This window comes from Pongo abelii, chromosome 1, assembly GCF_028885655.2.
Source record: "Pongo abelii isolate AG06213 chromosome 1, NHGRI_mPonAbe1-v2.0_pri, whole genome shotgun sequence".
NCBI lineage: Eukaryota > Metazoa > Chordata > Mammalia > Primates > Hominidae > Pongo > Pongo abelii.
In genome coordinates, this window is record NC_071985.2 from 145,860,335 (window position 1) to 145,874,518 (window position 14,184).

General features: G+C 34.8%; 1 protein-coding gene across 2 annotated transcripts in view; it reads right to left on the reverse strand.

Moving 5' to 3' along the window:
* The window catches only part of HS2ST1 (heparan sulfate 2-O-sulfotransferase 1), a 199,911-nt gene that overhangs the window by 13,831 nt on the left and 171,896 nt on the right, over positions 1-14,184 (reverse strand). For both annotated transcript variants that reach the window (NM_001133025.1, XM_024238584.3), the window contains 2 exon segments: positions 1,308-1,446; positions 9,684-9,769. In NM_001133025.1, the coding sequence (NP_001126497.1) occupies positions 1,308-1,446; positions 9,684-9,769 (225 nt within the window).

Here is a 14,184-nt window from a genome sequence, read left to right on the forward strand (position 1 = left end):
GATAGCATTATTTAAGAAAACAGATTTGGTTAGTTATCTGTGTTTGGATCAGTACCTTCTGCCTAAAGCTTTGAGATTAAAGAAACAGCAGTTTCTAGAAACCATTAAAAAGGAAAACAAAACAAAAAAACCACTGCCCCGTCATGTGACACAGAGGGTATAACTAACTTAGAAGAAAATATTGTTGGATGTTAATTATCCTTAACATACCAAGTATCTGGCATCACTACTGTGTAATAGTTTAGGTTTAAAATGTGCAGAATTCACACATTCAACCATTTGTTAAGCACTTACGGGTAACCTAGGTATGACGCTAAATTCTGAGGAAACGAAGATGAATTAAATATATGCTTCAGGAAATTCACCACATTTTGGAGAAGACAGTAGGTAAACTGGTAATCCAAATATCACAAAATAAATGCTTAAAAGAGAGATTTGAATGAAGTGCTCTAGGAGCCCTGAAAGAGATATGACTCACTGTCTGGAGGCATCAGAAAAGACTTTACGGAAGTGGGCATGTTTGAGCTAGATCTTAAAGGTGGATAAAGAGTTTTCCAGAGCAAAGGAAAGGCATTCTCAATATAGGGAATAATACATGTGTAAAAAAGTATGAAGCATTAATAACTTAAGCAATAAGTTCAGAGGATGGTGACATTTCATGTGGCCAAAGCACTGGGCACCTAAAGGAAAATCAGACAGGAGAGCTAGGTCTGAGATCGTGTCCAGTTGTGTCTCCTATGTCTTAATCCGTGAGCATGAGGTCCCAATAAAGGTTTTCCACCAGAGAAGTGACAAATCAGTTTGATTTCTTAGAAATGTAACTCTGGTGATACTCTAGAAAATGCAATGAAATGGAAGACAACCCAAATCTGAGCCTGTTAAGAACTTTGTTGAGCCATTATTCTCTTCTTGCCAGAAAAAAATAGCTGCTTCAGCAAAACAGTGTCCTTAAACTGATGATCACAAATATAAACTGCCATCAATACTTAGAGAACAAAAAATACATAAAAATATATCATATTAGTGAATAATTACAATAATCCACAGAAAATTGTTAACAGAACCATAAAGAAAACATGATTCCGCCCTGGAAAAGAAATATTTTTAAAAATCACAAAAAAATGTATATTACAATATATCAGCTATATAACTGTCTTCATTTTGCTTCTTTATATTTTGGGTTCTCTTCAAAATTTCCACAATAAGCAAGTAATAAATTTATAATTAACAACAAATTTTAAAAGCACATTGCTCACTGCATTTCATAAACAATTATCTTTATAAAAATCTTAAAACTAAAATATTACCTTTTTGTCTCCTTGTTTTCGTCTCCGTAACCCTGGTCTATAATCATCTCCAAATCTCAGAAAGTAATAATAAGAAACTAGCCTCTCAATAGGATCCCTTATGACATTAATGTAAATTGGTTTCTTCTTCACACCAAATCTGAAATAAAACAAAATTTCAAAGGTGAAATCAACATTTTCAATCTGTTTAGGAGTGCCCTGAAATTATACGTTTAAGTCTGAAGTACTGGTCCTATAAGGAAAAAAGAACATGAATTAATTTAAATAATTTGTATATGTGGCGATTGGGAACTATTTCATGATTATTCATGTCAGAATAAAGTAAACAAGAAATATGAATTTAAAAATTATGTCTGAAGATAAAGGAGATAAAAATGAATGAAAAATAATTTTAAACTTTACCAGCAAGAATTATATAAAACATTTTATTTCTATGCCTTCATTATACTTTAAGTCCAAGTAGAAAATCCCTTCTCAAATTAGTACCCACATATTACTAGGAAAGAATTTAATATTTATAATTTTTAAATGAATTTATTTTAAAAATTGCTTTATTACATTCCTGAATAAATCATCTGGTGCTACAGAAAGTTTCAAATCTGCATTAACCATGTAGCAATGATTTCTCACTTCTGGCTCATCACACTAGCCAGATTTGATAGTGTTTTTTGAACACCATCAATGGATATAGCATTAGTGAACACAAGTGTGACCATGTCAATCTACCTTCTGTTGCTGATTTTAAAGATAAGATAGAAGTGAAAGACACTAGGTTTTCAGCATTATTTCCTTAGGGAATGATAAAGAGTTGATGGAACACTGAAGACTTTTACTTTAGCAACCCTTGCAGACCCTAGAACTGTACAACTGGCTCCCTGTTTTATTATACGCCCTTGTCCCAGTCTTAAAATGTTACAGCTATCTTGATTCTTACTTTTCCATTATTCTTCATTTAATAAAATTTCAAAGTTGTTTTGATTGTTTTGTAAGCTTTCTCGCAGATGTGACCTGTCTTCATCATTCTTTCTCTTTACCACTTCCCTTTTTCTCAGTGTCTTGCTTAGATTACTGCAATAATATAGTTTTCTAACATTCAGTTTCTCTCCCTTTCAATCTATCTTCCATACTAATTCTCAAAGGATGTTCCTAAACATCATTTGTTAAATCGCTCTTCTTAGGAATCTGAAATAACTCTACTGATTTATCGATATGAAACCCAAACTCCTTTGCTGGTTGTCTTAGGATTCTTTTACCTTATGTCTTAGGTACCACCTTATCGATCTAACTTTTTCTTTAACTCTCCTCAAACAAGAAACCATTATCTGTTATAGTTAGGTTGGCCTCTTTTATCTCCTCCCATATCAACACTTATTCTATTTCTCTTTAAATATCTTCGCTTATTCTGTCCTCCTTGAGTGCCACTCTCATTTTTCTTTTCTTTTTCTACATTAATTCCTTCAAAAATACTTTTTGTATGCACCTAATATTGCCAGATATAATACTGTTCTAGGTACTAGGAATACAGCAATGAACAAAAAGACTAAATTCCTTGTCCTTCTAGAGCTAACATTCTACTTGGAACAGATAGGCAATAAACAAATAAATAAGCATATATAACAGATGGTAAAAAGTGCAAAGGAGAAAAATAATTCAGTGAAAGGGAATAAGGAGTACTAGAGAGGTGAGGGAGAATACAATTCGAAATAGTGTTTTTCGGGAAGACATCACTAGTCTTATGTAGTGAGGAAGGTACCATGCAAACATCTGTGAGAAAGTGTTCTGGAAAGATGGGATTTCCAAGTAAGAGGTCCTTGAGGCAGCTAAGTGCCAGGTGTTTTGAGGAACAGCAAGGAGATCAGGCTGCCTGTACAATCAAAAAGGGAATACCATGGAAGATAAGAGAGGTGGGGATGAGGTGGGGGTGAGGTGGAGTGAGTGCAGACTGTGTGGGTCTTCTATACTGTTACAAGTATTACTTTATACAGAGTCAGGAGGGAGGCCACTGAAAGATTTAAACAGAGAATTACCATGACACAACTCATATTAAAAGGTCATTGGCTGCTGTTTTGGAATAAACAGAGGGGCTACAACAAATCTTGTGACCTCTCTTCCTGATGACTCTAGTGTACAGTTCTATTTGCTTTCATTTGACACATCCTGCACCTAAGAGCTATCAAGCAACTTAACTCTTAGCTTATCCTACTAGTGTTTCTCCTGTAAGTCTTTCTCCCCAACAGCATTATAAGTCACCTGAGGGTAGGCATAGTACCAATAGTGCAGTAAAATTTTCTTTCACAATTTTTTTTAAAAGAAGGAAACAGTACTGTTGCAAATACATAGCATTGTCACATTCAGTATTAGAGTAGAACTTCCACCAGGGCAGGGACCATTTCTCTCTTGTTCATGGCATTATCACTAGTGCTCAGCACTGTGCCCAACACACAGGTGCTGAATATTAATAGAATTAGGTTGAGGAGACCGTTGTGAATTAGCCACTAACAAAAGCCTTTCTGCCAGAGTACACTGAGTAGTAAGAAAGTAAGGAGGCAACAGCAATACATTGCTGCTCCCTTAGCTCACAGAGCTGAGAGGTTTTTAATAGGAAACTACAAGGAGAGATTACAGGACAATGAGTTAGTGATTCCATTCTTAAGACTGAGATTCCTGGGAATCCTCTCTATCCTCTCCATTATTAGCCATTGCTCCATCCTGACCCATTCCTTTGAGAATAATCTCCTCGCAGAAGAACATCTCCTACCAATGTTTCCTCCTTTCCCCTAGTCCCTGACATGTGGAGCAGACAGCAATTACCAGGCAGCAGTAAAAGGGAATATGGCATTTTACAAAACTCTTTTTGCTGTCCAGGAAAATGACTATCTATGTGTGGAATGGCTTTGGGTGGCATTTATTAGGAAGTATGATTTTAATGAGATATAATCTGTGAACTCATTTTGAAAATGGATATGAACTATTATATGTAACTTAGGGAACAGTTATATAGACACGAAGGGCTGGAGGCAAGGGATTATAACAGATAATGGGCATGATTAAAAATAGCAACTGGACCACACAGCTCAGCCAGTTAGAAAACAAGAGCTAACGAGGTTTGTTGGTTTTACTCTTTTGCCAACCAGCTAGTTTATATAGGAAGTCTGTGGTCAGACTTCACCTTTAACTCTGGTCAGTCATTTCAGCTATTTCTCAAAAAAGCTCAGGTAGAAGAATAAAAACCCATTTCTACTAGCAGAAAATAAACTACTGTTGACCTGTTAGAACACGATCTTCCTGGGAAAAGAACAGCATATTTGGTAGGAATCTGCAGATGAAAATCAGAAACGAAAAGATATAATCTGAGCAGCAGGTTGGTAAAAAGATATTTTAGGAACTTCATTCTTGCCATGTCAGCATACGAAGTGTGACAAAGCAAGGAACATAAACTAGGCTCATTTTTTTACAATTACATTCTATCAATAGCCTATCAAGTGAACAGTATCAACATGCAAATGAACAACAATAATGGTTTAAAGATCAACTGCACACTCAGAACATTTGTAAGGAACCTTATCAACTGGCTGGAAAAAGTCAAAAAAGGAGGTGATGAACCTGAAAGAGGGCTTAATGGCCTTTGGGAATCATTATGTTTTGAAATTTTTCTGCTTCACACTAAATTTAACTTCTCTACTTAGGCATCAATCTTGCTGGCAACATTGTACATAGTTATTCTGGACTCTCTCAGCCCTAAAGCTTCATAGAAACTTTCTAATCCTAGTGGCAAGGTCCCACTGTCCTGTATCCAAAAAAGTGAATGACCTGTGGGTATTTGTTGGTCTCACCGATGATACTGTAAATAAATGATTTTTAAAGTAATTTATGTCTTAAAAGGGGCATTCATCAACTGTGCACCTATTAGAATGGCTCACATTTTGTAATAAAGAGCTAATCTAACAATTTCAAATGCTAGTGAGGATACACAACAGCTGGAACTCTTAAAACACTGTTGGTTTGGTGGCAAAATGATACAATCACTTGGGAAAACAGTTTGGCAGTTTCTTATTGAGTTACCATACAATCCAGCCATCCCACTTTGAGGTTTTTATCCAAGAGAAGTTAAGACATAAGTCCACACAAAACCTGTATGCAAATGTTTTGACAGCTTTATTCATAATCACTAAAAGCCATAAACAACCTCAATATCCAGAAACTGGTGAATGGATCAATCGAAGTACACCCATACATGAAGTACTACTTAGCAAGGAACTAACTACTGATATGTGTATCAAATTAGATGAATGTCAAAAGCATCATGTTAAATGAAAGAAGACACTCAAAAGACTTGATGACTGATAAGATATAGGTGGTGATAAAAAAAAAGTTGTCCAAGATTACTTGAAAGTTTCTTGTTTGGGTGTCATGACAGATAAAAATGTGTAAACCTTCCAAAAGAGAATAATGAAGGCTAAGAGTCTTATACAATGCCCAATTAAGAGTTGGAAATAAGGACCAGCAGAGATTCAGACAAGGAGAAGAAGAAAACACCAGTTAAGACAATATGGTAACTGAAAGAAGACAGAATTTTAAAAAGAATCATAATACTGCTCCGTGTGAGGCACAGAACTAAGTGCTCCATCTACATTATCACATTTAATCCTCACCACCACCCCATGAAGTAATTACTTTAATTATTCTCAAATTAAAAACAGGACACTGAAGCTCAAAGATCTGAAACAATGTGGGTGAGATCACACAGCTAGCAAGGAGTCTAAGTGGATTTAACGGCAGATCTGTCTGACTTTAGAGACAGACTTCAGGGATTGCTTCTTAGCAGTCTACAGGATCAAGGCTGTAGAAAGAGCTAGCAGTACAAGGTTAAGAAAAACGCAACTCCCACATATTGTCTGGAATGATTAAAATAATTTTCTAAAGTATCTACAATGTTGTGACATATTTGTTAAAAGCTGTAGAAAATGGGGCAAATGTCATCTGGTTTAGCAGAGAAGTATTAGGTAGAAAGGACAATCTCACATGACTGTATATATTAACTAATTCTATTTAGGCCTAAAATGTTGTCACTTGATTACTGTTTAGAATTTCAGACCTAATGAAGCATTTAGTTGTTTCTTGTCGTGACACAGCTGCTTCTTTACTGATTCACCTCACTTGTTCTGAAAATGATACTAGCAGCAATATGGAGGAACCAAAATGACAGCAATGAAAACTCATTCTCGTTTCTAGGGACAACCACAAAGGTACATACCTGATACGTGCCTGAATAAAACTGTTATATCAAAAATAATTTTCAAATACCTCTCAAGACAGATGCTGACATGTGACACTGAGGTAGCTAGATCATAAAAAACTTAGCAGAGTCTGACAGAAAGTACAGCATTAAAAGTGTTCTTTTAGCTATTATTCATTATAAATGAAAATGTTTATTGCTGAAGAAGTGTTTTTAAAAGAGACTTCTAACGTTTTAATTTTCTAAAGTTTGAAGAAAATCAAAATGGGATAATAGATGCTATTAAAAAATAAATAGTACACATTTAAAAGGGGAGGAATATTTAATATTTTTACTGTTTATAATAAAACTTAATAAACTGATAATTATAGAAAAAAAAGATTTCAGTGAACTCATTAAGGTCAAGAACTGCAACTTACTCAACTTTTTATTTCCTGCATACTATGACATTTTGAAAATGTTCAACCTATATACAATTTTAAACTGGAAAATTTTCAAGTTTATAATAATAATTTATATCTACATTATCTTAAAATTGTATCATCCACCAATTAAAAAGAAAACAAAACATAACCTAACATTAAAGGGAAAAATGGAAAGGAAGAAGAACTAGGAAATATACTTTAAAAAAATCAAAGAATAAGATTCAGACAAAAAGGAGCAAGATGGGATAGGAATGCAAAAATGTAAAAAAGATATTTTTGTTATTATTCTAAAATTCAGTAAAAATCAAATCTATGTAATCCAAACATGGCTTGAGTAGACAAGCTTGCAAATATAATGTGTATTTCTTCGTGGTCGGGCTAAACTAGAAAGGAACTTTCATTTTTTATTTCTCTATCTTATTTCCTAGGTTTCTTGGGGCTTACATTCATTTTAATGTCTCTGATAAAGTAAGTTTAAAAAAACTATGTGTTAAATAAGTATTTTGCCAAATTCACCACTTTCTCCTGAAAGCAAGTATTTTACTGGACTCCACAAAGTACTATGCCAGTCAAGAATAGTGTTTGGAAGAGTAAAGCACAATTGACCCTTGAACAACACGAGTCTGAACTGTGCAGGCCCATGCATACATAGATTTTTTTCAACCACACACAGATACAGTATTTGAGAGATGTGAAACCCATGTACAAGGGCTGACTTTCAAATTCGTAGGTTTCACAGGGCCAACGGAGGGACTTGAGTATGCAATTTTTATATACTCAGGCAGTCCGAGAACCAATACCCTGGACATACCCCAGGGACGACTGTAATTTAAAAAATTGGTAAGGCGATATTTCTTTCCTTTTCCTTCCCCATTTATGGAGCATATGGCTATTAAGCTAAAAGATATTTGAGGATACTAGTTACATCTACAACAGTTCTTGACTACATAGATACATCAAAATAAATTTCACCTAGGCTGATTTTGTTTAGGTATTTGTTTAAAATCTTGGAAAAATCTATGAAAAATTTTCACAATACTTTTCCCTTCAAATAACATAAGACTCACTATGAAAATATTCAAACCCTTAAAAATTCATGTCGGCATTTAATAAATGAGATTAATCTCTTCAAAAAGCCTTATTTTTTCAACTACAAGAACCTCAGCATATATCAGAGCTTTGTTCTAAGTATAAGACTTTGCCAAAAGCAAAAGCACTCAGTATATAATTTTAATAATGAAAACCTAGACTATTAGAAACCAAGCTGTGTGTGGAAAGAATAAATCATTTAGGTGAAAGGGTAACAAACATTCAATTCAAGGATAATGCAGCCCTGAGGGAAAATATGCACATGAACAAAGCTTATGAAACTGTTTCAATGCCTATGCAAAGAAAAAAATAATTAGTTTATTTTAAAGCTGCCTATAAAATATTTTCAATATTGCAGTATGAATTATTTATAGAAAAACATACATCTAACTTTAAAGCTACAATTTTATTGAAAGATCTTGAGTACTATGAGAGGAACTAGAAATAGGAATATATCACTTTATGTATGTAATATTTGGGTGATTCTTTTTTAATTACATGATTTCCCAAAAAGTTAAGATTATCAGTTTGAATCAGTAATATTTCATTCTACTTTTTCTTTTCAAAATTAAGAAGTAAAACTGAGAGTGGGATATCACTTTTATTTTAAATTTTATAAAAAATGCCTTTTAAAGTTGACCAATATATCAAGGTGTGTTACTCTGAAATCATAATAGCTAATTTAAAAACTGAATAAACATGTCTAAGCTTAAATAATAAAAAAATTTTTTTTAGTGTTTTTGAAGTTAATGCAGAATCTTAGGGAAAACATTTGGATTTGAGGTTTACTACAATGGTACTATGTGTACTACCAAAAAAGTTCAAATGTATCCATAAGACTGTTATGTTTGGAATATTATGTTTAATTAATTTTCTGATTAATAATGTGGCACAGACTCTACAGAAAGCCACATAGTGCTTGAATACTGTGAGTAGGCATATAGTTTTCTGAACCTTTCTTGAGAGAACTATTAATATGACAGAGGCCGGGCACAGTGGCTCATGCCTATAATCTCAGCACTTTGGTAGGCTGAGGCGGGAGGATTACCTGAGTCCAGGAGTGAGTGAGTGAGTGAGTGAGTGAGTGAGTGAGTGACAGGGAGGGAGAGAGAGCAAGGCGGCGGGGGGGGAGGAAATCATTAATTTTTTTTTTAAAAAAGCCTCGTAATACATCATAATTTTAAAGCTAAAATAAGGTAGCCCAAGGGAAAGTGTACACTTCACTATGTCTTGGGTGAGAAGCAGACACATCGGAGCACCAATAACTTAGTGAGAGCTTTTTTGCTTTCTCAGTCAATGATGTGATAAGTCATAATCTGGCCTCTAAGTTATAACTTGAGCTCTCCTGAAGTAGTGTCATTCTGGTTGTACAAGGCATATACACACAATAATAATAAACTTTAAAGAGTAATACCTAATATGTAATTAATATAAGAGTTGCCAATTTATGAACACTAGAGGGCAGTAAAACACTAAGAAGGTATATTTACATTACAGATCTAAAACTGACAAAGGCAAGACAGTATATTCTTTTATTAGAAAATCATAACAATTTAATGAATTTATTCCTTTTTAGGTTACTAAAGTACAAAGCGTTCTTTAGTGTGTCATTTTAGTGTAACTTACTTTGCAAAATCCAAGTAAGAAACGTGTCCATGATAAAATCCTGGTTTCATCTCTTTCCAGGAAGTTATATTCTTTACAAAGCGCATCTAAAAAGGGAGAACACACTCATTATATACAATTTAAAGAAAATGAAATTTGATGATAGCAAAATATTTCCAAGTTAGGAATTTAAAAACCTAAAACCACTTTTACAGAGCTTGAAACACAGGTTTGGACTAAGGAAAGTATAGTGTAATCTGTAACTACCAAAATTCATCATAGAGACAGCTACTATCATTATACTCACAAAAGAGTGAAAGATGATTCTGAAAACAAAATCGCACAATGAAATCCTTTACAATGCTGTAGAGTGAGTACATTTACATACGGTGGGAGGAGGGTCATTGTGGGGGTATATGTATCTACACCCTGCCAACACACATGCTAAAGCAGGCAATACAGGAACATTCCAGCATATCAAATGTTTTCTTCTCAGAGGCTTGCTGTTCATAAAAGTTTATTTTTATTAATGACTCAACAAATAAAAAGTAATATTTAAAACCAAAATGATTTTTAAAAAGGTGATGGTTATCAGAAGATATTTAAGAGTTAAGAGCAGGTATCACAAGCTTGTTGATAAAAAGATTAATAAAATTAGAGATGTAATACAGGTCAAAATATTTAAAATTTCTAAATATTTACCTTATTGGAATTAACGTACACAAAAATTAATATGAAAAATTATATAAGTATATTTTAAAATATCTAACAATTGGTTAATATAGAATTTGATAAACCTAAGTATCACTAGCTGCAAAAGCAGTGATATACAATTTCTCAATGGAAAATGGTATACATTTTTGATAAGCAAATCTCTGCATGATAAATAGCAAGTGGTTAAGAATCTCTTTTAGAACCTAGATAGAGTGCAGAAAGTGGGGGCAGTGAGGTCCACCAACCTATACCGCACCGAAAGCATCTGCAAGCTATGACTTCGGCCTCTCAAACACAGAACTGTCAATTGCATAATTCTGACAATTTATCAATCTTTCACTTACATCATAGAATAGGGATAGTCACACGGAGATATTCCGGAACACTTCACACTACATTACACTCAATAATATCAATGAATGATGATAGCTGCCTCCTGTTAAAGGCCTATTGGTAGGTGAGGGAGGGGAAACAGTGCAGATATAGCTATATGTCAGAGAATGTGAACTAGAGAAAAACGGAAGAGTTCTGGGATAATTTATCTTTTAGGGGAAACATTAATAACTCACATACTAAGAGAAATTATGAAGCTTTTAGAATGGAAATGGTTATATGCCTTACTTGGCCTCTCCATACACATAAACATCCTTAAATTAAAATCTGAAAAATGAATTGCAGATAAAAATTAGTTTGCATTAGAAAGTATACAATGTCATTTTAGCAGATATTTTCAATTTTTTTCCCCACTGAAACTGAAAGAGCCAAATAAATGTGATTTGAGGTTTTCATGTTCTTTCCAGTTCTTCAACTAAGGCACCAAACAGAATGAAAATACCAAATTGCAAATGAAACAGAAACAAAATATAAAATTAAATAATCCACAGCCTGCATCTTTAACATACTTTACATGCTGAATATGAAAAGTCTTTATAACTGCCACTTAATGGTAGATTATTTCCTATAAACCTTTGGTTCTATGAAAATCAGTTCCAGTATTTCAGCCAAAAATGAGAGGAAAAAAGAAGGCAAAGAGAATAAGGCATTGAAGATGGTGGCTAAAGTGAGCTTAAGATATATTTAGCAACTCACCTCTGTTTTCCAGAAGCTGAGATTTAATGTGGACATGGTGATGTAGGAGGGAAATGAAAGATGCTACATTGAGGTCTGAAAAAATAGTGTTATATAAACTAAATAGCAGGGAAGATCATAGTACAAGCTTGGAGTATACTGTGGTGAAAGACTTGGGCAGAAATAAGAATCAGGTACAAATTCAAGTATTGTTTTTCCTCCAACAAAGCTTCCTAAGGATAGTCAATATTAAACTAAACCCTCTCCTGAGGATGAATGATATCTCATCCAATGTGTATCCTTCAACACAAAGTGAAAAAAGCCCAGGAAGCTGGATAATGTCTACACTACTGCAAGGCTTCTCATTTCTTCTAGGTTTACCAATTTACTGGCATATAGTTGCTCATAGTAGCCTCTAATGATCCTTTGAATTTCTGTGGTATTAGTTGTAAGGTCTCCCTTTTTATCTTGGGCTAAAAGTTTTTTGATTTTGTTTATCTCTTCAAAAAAACCTTTTTTTTTTTTTTTTTTTTGAGACGGAGTCTTGCTCTGTCGCCAGGCTGGAATGTAGTGACACAATCTCAGCTCATTGCAACCTCCGCCTTCTGGGTTCAAGTGATTCTCCTGCCTCAGCCTTCTGAGTAGCTGGGACTACAGCACCCAGATAATTTTTGTGTTTTTAGTAGAGACGGGGTTTCACCATGTTGGCCAGGATGGTCTTGATCTCTTGACCTTGTGATCTGCCCGCCTCAGCCTCCCGAAGTGCTGGGATTACTGATCTTTTTGTATTTTTTTGTTTCAATTTCATTTATTTCCGTTCTGATCATCATTATTTCTTCTATTCATTTTGGATTTGGTTTGCTCTTGCTTTTCTAGCTCTTTAAGATGCAACACTAGGTTGTTTATTTGAAGTTTTTCTACTTTTTTGATATAGGCACTGATTGCTATAAATTTTCCTGTTAGCACAGATTTTGCTGTATCCCATAAATTTTTGGAGGCTGTATTTCCATTTTAATTTCTTTCAAGAAATTGTTAAATTTCCTTCTTAATTTATTGACCCACTGGTCACTCAGGAGCACATTGTTTAATTTCCATGTGTCTTGCTATTGGTTTCTAGTTTTATTCCACTGTGATCACAGAAGATATTTGATATGATTTCAGTTTTTTTTGAACTTTTAAAGACTTGTTTTGTGACTTAACATATAGTCTATCCTTGAGAATGATCCATGTGCTGAGGAGAAGAATGTGTATTCTGCAGTCATTGCATGAAATGTTCTGTAAATATCTATTAGGTCCATTTGGTGTAACTTGCAGATTAAGTATGATATTTCTTTGTGGTTTTTCTGTCTGGGTGTTCTGTTCAGTGCTGAAAGAAGGGTCTTCAAGTCTCTAGCTATTATTGTATTGGGGTCTATGTATCTCTTTAGCTCTAGTAATATTTGCTTTATATATCTAGATGCTCCAGTGTTGGATAGACATATGTTTAAAAATTTTATATTCTCTTGCTGAATTGACTCCTTTATCATTATTTAGGACCCCCGAGCACTTTAGCCCATGGTGGCAGGGGTTGCTGGAACTGAGATACCAACTGCTGAGATGGAAGATTAACCTCTGGTTAGAGCTGTCTAAATGTTCCTTCCGTGGGCACCAGCTGAGCTCTGCCCCATGTTACTTTCTGTTGTGACACAGGAGCATCATATTCAAATGCAAAGTCCCGCAATCAGTGTGCCCTCCCCCTACCCAGGGTGTAGATTCTCTTTCTGCGCCATGTGGCAGCTACCAGGGGGAATGGAGGAGGGGTGGTATAGGAGATACAAGACTGTGTTTCCTATCCTCTTCAGTGCCTCTTTCCTTAATATGTTAAAACTAGGTACTATGATTGCTCACCTGGTTTTTGGTTCTTATGGGGGTGCTTTTTTGTGTAGATAGTTTTTCAATTTGATGTTCCTGCTGGGGGACAATTGCTGAAGGCTTCTATTTGGCCATATTGCTGTGTCTTCCTCCCCCATATCATGATTCTGCTTTAACAAACTTGGACACTGAAAATCTCAACTTTTATCCACTACTAAGGCAATCCCTCAGATCCAGTCGTTCAAAACTACTCCAGCTCTCCAACATCTCAAAGCTCTGTTGATATAACTCTCTCAATTGTTTATTTCCTTATGAATTCATTCATCAATTTTATTGTCATATCAACTTCCAATTCACCCTGATCACTACTCTCTTTACTGGACAACCATTTTAACGATAACCCTTGACGTTTGTTCCCTTGTCTTTTTATTATCTTGGGTAACCACTGGGATTGCTGAGTACTCCTGGTTGAAACCAAGAGACTACGTCTAAGTATCTATGTAGGATTTTGAATTTTACTTCCTAAATCCATGCTATCTGAGGTAAATTCAGGTGATTATTATTGCTTTAAAATTTTCTAGAATCTTTTTTTTTTTCTTTCTTGAGACAGAATCTCATTCTGTCACTCATGCCAGAGAGCACAGTGGCATGATCATAACTCACTGTAACCTCTAACTCCTGGGCTCAAGTGGTCCTCTCACCTCAGCCTCCCAAGTAGCCAGCACTGCAGGAGTACACCACCATGCCAAGCCAAGGTATTAAAAAAAAAAAATTTTTTTTTTTTGTAGAGTTGTTACCAGGGCTGTTCTTAAACTCCTGGGCTCAAATGATTCTCCCACCTCAGCCTCCCAGAATCCCAAAGTGCTCACAGGCCTGAGCCACCATGCCT